The sequence below is a fragment of the Abramis brama genome, assembly GCF_963993115.1.
Source record: "Abramis brama genome assembly, chromosome: 17".
NCBI lineage: Eukaryota > Metazoa > Chordata > Actinopteri > Cypriniformes > Leuciscidae > Abramis > Abramis brama.
The window spans coordinates 10,962,915-10,973,912 of NC_139979.1; the positions used below are offsets into that span (position 1 = coordinate 10,962,915).

General features: G+C 37.3%; 1 protein-coding gene across 11 annotated transcripts in view; it reads right to left on the bottom strand.

The window, feature by feature from the left end:
• map7d1a (MAP7 domain containing 1a) overlaps positions 1–3,480 on the bottom strand; it is a 42,297-nt gene extending 38,817 nt beyond the window's left edge. For 6 of the 11 annotated variants that reach the window (XM_084089931.1, XM_084089929.1, XM_084089927.1 and 3 more), the window contains exon 1: positions 3,053–3,248. In XM_084089931.1, the coding sequence (XP_083946057.1) occupies positions 3,053–3,113 (61 nt within the window). In that variant the 5' untranslated portion in view covers positions 3,114–3,248. Of the gene's footprint in view, positions 1–3,052 lie in introns of all 11 variants that reach the window. The other 5 variants (XM_084089922.1, XM_084089928.1, XM_084089925.1 and 2 more) reach the window with 2 other exon arrangements.
• Positions 3,481–10,998: the final 7,518 nt, after the last annotated feature.

Genomic DNA, 10,998 nt, shown 5'->3' on the forward strand with positions numbered 1-10,998 from the left:
CATAGCATAGTTTCTTCATTCTGTTACAAAGTCATTAATGGTGTCATTCTGAAAAAGGGGTAATTTTCTGCTCATTACATAATAGCTACTTGGTTCAAGGTTGTGAAACTGAATATTGTTTCTCGGGCGTGACAGAGAGGGGTGTGTGTATACAAATGTGTTTTGGGGGTTGTTACATGTTACACAACAGAAACTGGCCCCTGTCAGTCTGACAATCTCTTTAGCCTCCCTCCACAGAGCTGACAATTGATTAAAACAGTTTTGTTGTGACACCAAATATCGAACTCCAAATAATACTCATTAAGCAAAAAACATATCATGGATCATGCCCCCAAAAGCAACCTTTTTTGAGAAAAAAACAAAAAACAGCCTGATCAAACTGGGGTGGAGGAATAACTTATAATATCATATAGCCTCACAGCAAAAGAGTTGTAGATCATTAACATAAGACTTGTCTAATACAGAACGCTAAAGGACTTGTTTTGACAAATATACTACTCTCAATTGTCATTAGTTTGCTATTAGATTTCACTGAACCTGCAGAAAACAAACTAACGTATTTTGGGATATTACATTTAAAAAACGCTGGATGGAAATTCCAAGATGGGCATAAATTCTAAAAATGTGCACTAAAAAACATATGCTCTCAAATAAGCCAGATACATTTTTTATCAGATAAGTAGACATGTGCATGAACTATACATTTACCGAATATATGCCTCAATGCACAACAAAAAACTCACGTGACTTTGCCACAACAGTGGATGTGATTGGACAACTGGCAGGACAGATGGGATGAAAACAAAAACGTTTTATCCGATATTCCACTTTTGCTCATAAGTTAAATTCACAGCTTTGGATGGAAACATTGCAATCTATGAATCTTAATGTTTCAAGCACATAAAAGACAGATTCTCAGGTTAGCAAAGGGAGACTATAAAGAAAGAGGACCAAACAGTGCAGACAGTTGGGGATGTAAAACGGAAGGCCGGGGGAACTAAGCGACACTCATGCCTGAATGCAGACCTAAAGAAAAGAGAGATTAGAAGATGCTCTTCAAAAGTCCTGACAGGGCAAAACTCAACAGAGCAGACCTCGTCAGACTGAGAACGCCTCAGCTCCCATTCAGGCCATGCCTTTAACATTGACAACTTAAATTTACTTTGTATTTTCTCTCAAACAATAGAATAATGGGCTCCTAAGTGTGCACTAGCATGCAATGTGTCTTTGGTATAAAATGAAAGGACAACGAAAGGTGATTGATCAGTCTAAAGACACAAACAGAGCTCTCTTATAAAGGATAAAATAGAGTCAATGAGTAACAGTCAACAGTGAATGTCCTAAATGCAAAGGACTTAAACACAAAAGACCCTTTTTGTTCAGGTTCTAAAGAGAAAGAAATTCAAGCTCACTTTATGACAAAATGTTCTGTTCAAAATGTACATTTTTGCAAGTGACTATCATGTCATTGAGTGTTTTAACCTAGTCTCAAGAGGCATGATCCTCATGGTCAATGAGTAATGACTCATCTGCAATAAAAGGATGACCAAGTCCAATTAGTTCTGCATGATATTCATCACTAATCATAAAACTGCAGAGGATCACCAGTGCAAAACAGGTAAAAAGATGGATTAAAATCCAGTATATCTGCAAGGAGTTACATACTAACTGAATATTCAGCAAAGACAGAAAAGAGAAACAGATCTGAGGTAGCCATAGTTTTACCCAAACCAATGCTCAATTATAACCCCGAAGCCAGAAAAAAGCAAGCAAACCTTATGTTGCTGCAAAAAGGCCTTCATGTTACATAACAAACTATCCTAATTAAAAGCAGCAGCCAAACCCCAAAACCTAAAGACGTCCATCTTCTCAGGAGCTCCATTAAATGACTGTAATTTGAATTGAGAAATAGATTAACTGCCATGTTACAGTATATTCATGCTTATCCAGACATGCATAATTGCAGGGTGTATCTTAATGGCTGATCTCTCTAGCTGTTACCATGGAAAGTAGGCTATCATCCAAATCACGAAGATCATATGGTTCTAACTTCTATTACTTTGGTAACTATGGCGTCATAGCCAAGATGACTTAGTCAACAGATTCATTAGAAATCACTTGCATATGATCTGCAGCTTTTTAAGGGTTTGATGACGAATCAATCATTGTGATCAACTGGAAATTCGTCTTTAATCATTTTATATTCATAGTTAAAGACATCATGAGTGACGTCACAGAAAGAAGCCGGTGCAATAATCAATCGTCGTCATAATAATCCATGACACCCGCAAAACACCATGCTAGTTCGCAGACCATTGCAGCATTAACTTCTAACTCATAACTAGTATTGTGTGAAAAACTTTGTCAATATGTCAGATATACAATTCGTTCTCCATTCACCAGAATGGATTGTGAATTTCCTTCGGGAATATCTCATGATTGAGCTTGAATCACTGGAACACGTCACATATACCACCATAAACACGTCATGCATTAGATAAAAAAAGATGCTATAGTAACCTGTATAGTATGACATAGACAAAAAAATTAATAAAAATACATGTTTATCTGTCTATTCTTAAATAAGCACGTTAAATGCAAAATATTTTTTTTTAAATAGGCTACCACTATAGAACAACTCTGCAATACGTCTCTAAGACATTTCCTGTCCGGTGTTAAACATTTAGAAAACGTTTTTAAGATGTTTATGATTTAGAATGTATGTAAAACTGATTTTTTTTTTTTTTTTTAAAGATGTCTGTATAAAGCAGATGCTTTCCAGATGAACCGCTATTTAAAAGACATATTGGAGACGTAACGTTACGTGTGCTATCTGGGGGAAGTCCTAGTATTCTTTATTGTTATTATGATTTCATTTTAATAAACTTACTTTGGAATGTGTAATTGCATCTGAGGTCAACGCTTACCTGCAGTTTTCGTATTCGTTCCGCTACTAATATTTTGAACGGATATTGTCGGTGGAAGGTAAAAGCAAGGCTGCATTCACATGATCACGAGGAGAAATACAGATTTAACATAAACGCCGACTTACGTGTTCCTGATGGTGTCAACTGATTTATCCCCGGTTGGGTGTCAAGATGGTTGAATTCCATGTTTTTCGATAAAGATAAAGATTTTTCTCTCTAAAATGTATTCATTCCTTCCGTGAGACAGGGAGAAACTTTCTTCAATCGCCGGATTTCCACAGGCACACGAAACCGATCCCTGTTTCTGCTCAGCGCACACAAAAAAATCCCCAAAACAATAAACTGAAGTGTCTTGGTAAAATATTATGGATACGATGGACGCATGTAGAGCCCGTGATTAAAGTCCAGTCATAAAACCGTAGATTTGTCACGGCCTCATGAAGCGGTGAGATTCAATAAACTTTCTGACACACAGCGGACGCCTGTGTGCTCCCTCTGCCGCTCTGAAGGTGATGGCATGCGGCTCATTGTGAGCTGAAGACCGTCCCAACTCGGCCTCCAGTGTGGAATGTACCACATTATACGTAGGGGTGGATGTAGAATTAAAGTAATCCCTAATTACCCGCGATGGTTTGTTAATACGGTTTGGACATTTCTAATCTAATCAGAAGAAGTAGGATATAAATGATTTGGGGGGGTTTTACGTTTACAAGCTCACACCTTTTAAATATTGTTACCTATGTTACCTGTCCAACCTGTTTTACATCAGAAGGTTTCGTCTGCCTGCGTCTCCAAAATGTTCAAACTGCCTAGTGTGACTCAATGGACTGAACCAATAATTTCATCATAGAAGAATGATGCTGTAATGCCTTTTTAGAGAGGTGTTTTCTCTCTATGAGCCCATATCACATGTTGTACAGTGTCTGAGACTACCCCCGAGCCCCCACCAAAAAATGTGTGTGAAAAGTAGAAATTTCATGTCACACTTTTGCCATAAACACCCATGAAATCAAAACTGGAAAAACGCAAAAAATATTGATGACTCATACTGCACTCACTTATTTTATCCAATCAAATGCTCTCTAGGAGAACATCACTCCACCATCTACATTGGCCTACAATGGTGCTCATGCCCAAATAAGACTCAAATCAGATGATAAAATGACCAGCAGGTCATGCTTGTTGGCTTGCTTGATGGTGTTTGTTATAAGTTATTATTCTTGGTGCTTAGATTAGCTAACATAAAGCGAAATAGCAAATTGCACAACTTCAATGTAATTGTTTTAATGAAAGATCAAAGTATGTCACAATTATATTGAATCAGAAGAAATAAGTTTCTCTTTTCCATCATTGTGTCTTCTTTTCAGTTCAACATAATCTAATATATTCTGAGGGACAAATCAATGATAACAGGGGGAAAAGATGTTTTGCTGAATCCATATGAATTACGAAGCTGCTCGCCACCTGTAGAGCCCAGCTGGCATCTGCTCAAGAGAGGATAAGAGTGGACGCTATTGAGGGGAAAGGGGGTTGGTGTTGGAGTGAGATTGGGGGGTGCAAATGGCACGCTTGAGAGGGGACATCCCGTCCCCCGAAAAGACCAGTGGGACTCCTTTGTGCAGCTGTTGGCCTCTGTTAACACAAACCCCCCAAGAGCCACCTGTCACTGCAACTGGAAAGAGTGATCTGGGGGGGTTAGAAACTTGGGGCAGGGGCTGAGGAGCCCCAATAAACACTATCCATCCGTCTGTCCATCTGTAAGGGCCCTACAGTCAAGGCAAGGGTTTGGCAAGGCAACTTTGACGAACTTTGCTTAAAGTTAGTCTTACATTCTTTTAATCTCAGTTCATTTTAAATACATCCTTACATTCAAATTCAAATCACCTTTGGGAATTGAATTGGAATTTAAACAGCATTCACAATTCGTTGTTAAATGCCGAACAACCATGTTCTAGTTATATGGAAACCATATATAATAATTTCTAGATCATACGTGATACTAATAATTACAGTATGAACAGACCTCATTCTGAACTAAACTCTTCCTGCAAAGCTTTATGTAAATATTAAAATGAGCTCAAATGAAAAGATACTAAAATTAGCTGCAAATCTGCTAATGCATTCACAAATCCCTCTATTCAATAACCTCATGTTCTTCACTTGCACTAATGGAAAGACTCACTCAGAAACTGATTTGAGAATAAACGCGGTTTGACAAAGCAGAATAGTGCAGATTTGTTTAATTGAGGACAATTTTGTGATTACACTGAAAATGTAATTAAACAGCATTTCATTATAGAAAAAAAAACAAAAAAAAACAATGCCATTCACAAAAAAGGCATTGTGAACTAAAGATGTGAACACACAATATTTATGTCTCTGTGGGCGTACACAAACTTAAACACATTCTAGGCAATATTTTCTGATGGCTTTGTTGAATTTGATAGCTGAATAGAGGCTGGACCGTGAGGGACATCCAACCACGGGTTCTGAGTGAGAAACAAGTCTGGTTTAACTATTTTCATTGTCAAGAGAAGAAAGTGATATATATAAACAAGAGGAATATGGAAACGAGAAATTTCTCAAGAGAAAATCCAAATGTCTACAATGCAAATTTGTCTTCATGCCTTCTAAGGACTTTTAGATTACTTTTAAACATCTAAACATGTTTTATTTGCACAATACAATTCAGTTCGATTGCTATTTGACATCTAGCTGTTTGTTCCATTGCTACCATTCTTAACACTGGGCTTAAAACAGTTTTATATTCTGGGTGAGGCTCAGGTTCAACAGTGTCAGTCTCAAGAAGCTTGTCTATTGTCCTAAAGAACCCAAGGGTCAGCATCTCTGCAGGGTGCAGGGTCATTAGTGGCCCCTTAATAAAATCACAATAACAGGAATGCCCAGAATGCACCCAGATAGACCTTCAGTCTTCCTAGTCTTGTTTTTATGTGAGGAACGTGGTATCAGCCAACTTTAGAACAATGTTAGAGAGAGAATGACGTATTGAGAAGATGTCTGGGCAGTCTCATCTGTTCATTGTTTGAAACATTTCTGCCAAACTGTCCTGCCTTCTAGAGTTCAGATGGGAAGCAAGAGGATGGGGTTGACACATCATAAATAAAACAATGTGGTATCAAATAAATCAGGCTACTTTTTTTTTTTTTTTTTATTAGAGATCATAATGCGTACCATAATGAGAACTCAGTCAGTCAGCATACAATGTAATTTGTCTGAAATAATTTTATCAAGTCTAAACTACAGTTCTGGTTTAATGTTGCATGACATAATATATTGTAAGCGAGGCAATGTAAACCAATATTAAACAACATACAATGTGATTGTGTTTTGACAAAATAAATAAGGTTTGGGAATTGTTTTATTTATTTATTTTGTAAAATGTGTGCAAAGACAACCACAAAGTTGTTCCTATTAATCTTATTTAAACGAAACAGTTCCTTTTTTATAACTATACTGATAATTAGGTACATTTTCATAAATGTGCCTCACAAAATGTCTATAACCTGTTGGGTGAAATACTATGGTGAGCCGACATAAATATAATTTTGCATGGTGAAACATTACTGCTACTATTTGCTTTTAGACAAAATCACATTTAGAAATTCAAGTCAACCAAGAAAGTCTAAACCAATTCTATTTGAATATGTAACAAAGGCACATTCTTATTTAGGTTGCATTGACAAACTGTCCAATTAGGCTACTTAATATACTATAATTAGTAGAATGGGGCAGAAGGTTCCAAGAAGCATGTTGTTGCTGATTTTCTTTCTTTCTTTCATTGAATAATTATTGTTATTCATGGAATTATTATTCAATAATTCCATGAATTTTACATACCTTTCAAACATCTTCATTACTCATAACATATAAAGCAGTTGAATACAATTATTCAATCCAAAATAATAGGTTATTGCTATTATGACATCCCTTCAATTATGCCTGTAAATGATTCATTGAATTCTATAATGTAATTCGGACATTCTGTTATTTGATTTGTCTGTCATATTACTAATTAAATGATCAAAACACATAATTTTCTATTTGATTTAGTATTTTACATGCATTACACCCTCAGATCTTTAGCAAATGTTTAAATTGATTGGATATATTTTCATCCTAAACTGTCCATATTTTACCATTTAGCAGTAAATGCACACTGTTCTTAAGTGGGGCATCTTCCCTCATCTTCCCCTAAAAGAGCCATGCACACACAAACATGAACACGCAAAAGATGTTCATCCCCCACACCTCACCTCCAGACCCCTTTCCAAAGCCTTGCACTGCAGAAACCACAGCCCCCTTTTTTGCTCTTCTACACCTTCATGTAGCCCCCACCCCGTTCTCCACCATCCAAAGATCCGCCCTTAGACCCTTTCATTACCATGACAAACATTGTACTTACCAGGAAGAAAAAGAGAGAATGAAAAAGGGACAGAGTGGGTGAATGACCCACTGTGACCCTATTGGGTCGGTTTAAAAGCTTAAATTACTCTTTAAAATGTCCTTCGCTGTTGAAATATAGCCTATTGGTACATTTTGAATGAAAACATTTATAAAAAATAATTTAGTTGTAGCCACCTAAAGTGGAGCTTTTATGCACTGCATGCATTACAGCTGTGGATCCAAGCTATAACCTGTTCCATACTTACTTACTGAGTTGCAAGCATATTCAAAACTTCCTGGATCTGATGGATGTGCACTCTTGAAAATAAAGGTTCCAAAAAGAAGTTTTTTGCAGTGATGTCAGATAGGAACTGTTTTGGGTTCCTTAAACCTTTCAGTGAACAGTTCTTAAACTATCTTATTTAATTTTTTTGAAAAACATATTAATTTTTGTGCAATGGAAAGTTTCCATGGATGTTCAAGGTTCTTCATGGAACCATAGATGCCAATAAAGAAACTTTATTCTAAAGAGTGTGGCCTAGCGACTAGCCTATACGCTCTGACAGCTGCCCATTATTATAGGGGTTAATATGGTACAGTGGGGAAAAAAACAATGTTGTGATTATAATTAATTTATCTTTGGTTAGTACAAGCTGTGGGTGGATTTCCAAAAAGGGCAAATCAGGCAAGGAGCATCTATAACCTTAACAATTGTTTCGTGTTTTAAGAACAATAGTCTTTATGATTATTATACACAAAGCATGGCGAGACTTCATCAGTGAAGAAGAACAGTAGGCGAAAACCCAAAAGTGAACGATATGATCATCGGTTGTGTCCAAACAACACGGAACTACTGCAGCAAAAGTGAACATTAAATTCCACTTTGAAGACTTTGTTTCCACAAAAGCTGTTCACATTATTTTGTCCAACCCATGAAACTCCATCCCACAACAATGTCCTGTTTTTTTTTTTTTTTTCAGAATTCATCCCGTAATTCCATGTCATTAGAGTGTCTAACAGTGGCTCAAGGATTTTTTTTCATGGGTTCTAAATATTCTGCATGTATTGCATTTTATTTAATTTCCAATTTTACCTCAAACCATAAAGGTCCCATAGAAAAATAATCATATATGTATGTATTTATAATGCCTATACAGTCCCACCTACTGGCCGGAGCAGATAATGAGCTGGGGTCATCACCAGGCTATAGGATGAACAATGGGCAAGAATTAATATTAAAATCTATATTATTTGACGTTTAACGATCAGTCACCAAAGGAGCTACTCGCCAATTACAGATTACAAGAGGACAATACGCCTTTTGTTATCTTCTGAGCTATCCTGAGATGTGCCTGAAGTCCACGGTCTTTTGCTTCATATTTAATTGCCCCTTTTCACATTTTCGGGTTTCTCAGAAGCGGAAGTCATAGGGTAAACTTCTATAGCGGTATTGCAGGATTTATGATGCTGGTGACCGGTCATCACAGTCTTTGAAATGGGTGCATAGCGCTACATTATGATGGCTGTTGATGAAGAGCTTAATTAATGAAAGTGATTGAGAATAAAAAAACAGAATAATCATTAGGAAATCCTTGGGGGGCTGTGACGGTACTATGCAAATTTGTGCCCTGGCCTACACCGCCACTGACCACAGGACGGTGTTAGAAAACTTGAGGCTGTAGAGAATTAATAAGACAGCTTTGAGATAATCTCATTGACAAAAAGGAACATCCTCCAGCAGACGATGAACAGAATGAAGTTTGTCCAAAAGCCCAATCCCTGAACAGAGTTCCCTGTTATTTCATATTTAATGGATTGCAGGCACCAAGCCTTCACAAGGAGAGCGAATAATCAGGTCTGGACAGTAAAAGGAATGAGCTCAATAACATACATAAAAAAAATAAGGCAGGATGGACGAGGAAATATATGGTCAGGAAGATCAAAACATATTTAGTTGGCCAAAACGTATCACAACCTGGCCAAAGCACAGTGACATCTGGTCCACCTGCTGCAAAGCTCCACTAGAGTCCTGGACTACAACCAGATTTCAAGGGCAAGCTATGCACTGCTAGCCATTACTCTTGCCAAGTCGTTAAAAAGCAATTGACATCTACTCAATAAAAAACGACTAGCGAAACTGGACTAGCGTTGTTTACTGCAATGGGATTTAAAGAAAATAATAGATAACAGTCTAATAACAAAATATGGGTTCAAAATCATTTCAAAATATGGACTTCTTTCTGGCATATGCCAACAACTTCCCAATTTGTCATGCCCTGAATACATACAACATTTGTAGTTTTTTCCCCCGATTTGCATTCTGGATGTCATGCTGCACTGTGTAGTGTGTAATCCACAAAAGATAAATGGGATACAAGAAACTTAATGAACATTGAGAAATTAAACAACTACACATTAAATATAACAATAACTCAGACAATGGCAAACGAAAAACTGAGAGATACCGAGGGCTTATATACACAGTGAAGAAACTAAACAAGGAACAGGTGTGAAACTCAACGAGAAACCATAGCAACAAACAATGGACAGGGAACACAGGATAGCTAAATAGAACAGAACATGACCGTTACACTGGATGAGTCAATTGCTAGTTGCTGAAAGTCAGAGCCAGACTGCAGATTTTGGGCAGACGAAGTTGACAGATTCCACAGAAAATCGGGTAGTGCATGATGGACACAGATTTGTTTAGCTTCAGAATATTGGGCCTTTTACGCGACAGTTTTCAACTAAAACGGGCGCGTTTTGGCCGTTCATTTACACAACGGTTTGACGACCTGAAAACGCAAGCTTTTGAAATCTGGGTTTCAAAGTGCAAGTTTTTGAAAACGATACCTCTATCGTCCCCATGCAAACAACAAAAACACAAATTTGTGAAAATTGTGCTGTTGCGTATTACATGTTCAGTCTATAGGCACGTAATGTTTCTTTACAAAGTGACATTGGCAACTACATGCCTGGCATGAAGAAGTGTTTTTAGTCATTTTCGCGGATCCTTGTGAATGGGGATTGTTTTGACGACGTTGTCGTCTTTATGCGAAAAAAGCGAAGGAAAAACTTTTCCGTTTTTAGATCACATATTGTTTTAATTTTTCTTGCATCTGCTAGCAATGTTTCTGCATGAGTTTATGATGTTCGGAACGAAGTTCTGGCAGTGTGTGATCCTCAGTCATTACTAGTGCCCAGTTTTAATCTGGAAGAAAAGACAAAAAGTGCACACATCCAGCAGGAAAAAAGCTCCATAAATAGACATTTTATTTATTGCATATTTTGGTGAGAACATTGTTCTTTTGTGATCAGTTTTAATCTAAAACCTTTTACAAAGTCGACAAGCATATGATGCCTAGAGTTTTAAAATCTGTTCAGACTTAAAAGTTGTCTAGTTATTCCAGCCTTTTACAGAAAAAATGCAAGGTATGGCTCATTAAAGCTACAAGCTGCTGAATGACTACTGAAGCTGAGCCCACTGATTAGCTCATATCCTTTATTATGAACTGGGTGTTTAGGCACTTCATGTTCTTGCTTGATCTTCCCTGTGGTAAACAATGTGATCTTCAACCTGGAGGTAAGGGTCAGAGGATGATGCAATTGCTGTTACCAAGGCAACATCAACAGAAACACAAGGAAGCACAGCTGGAATTGTTAGATC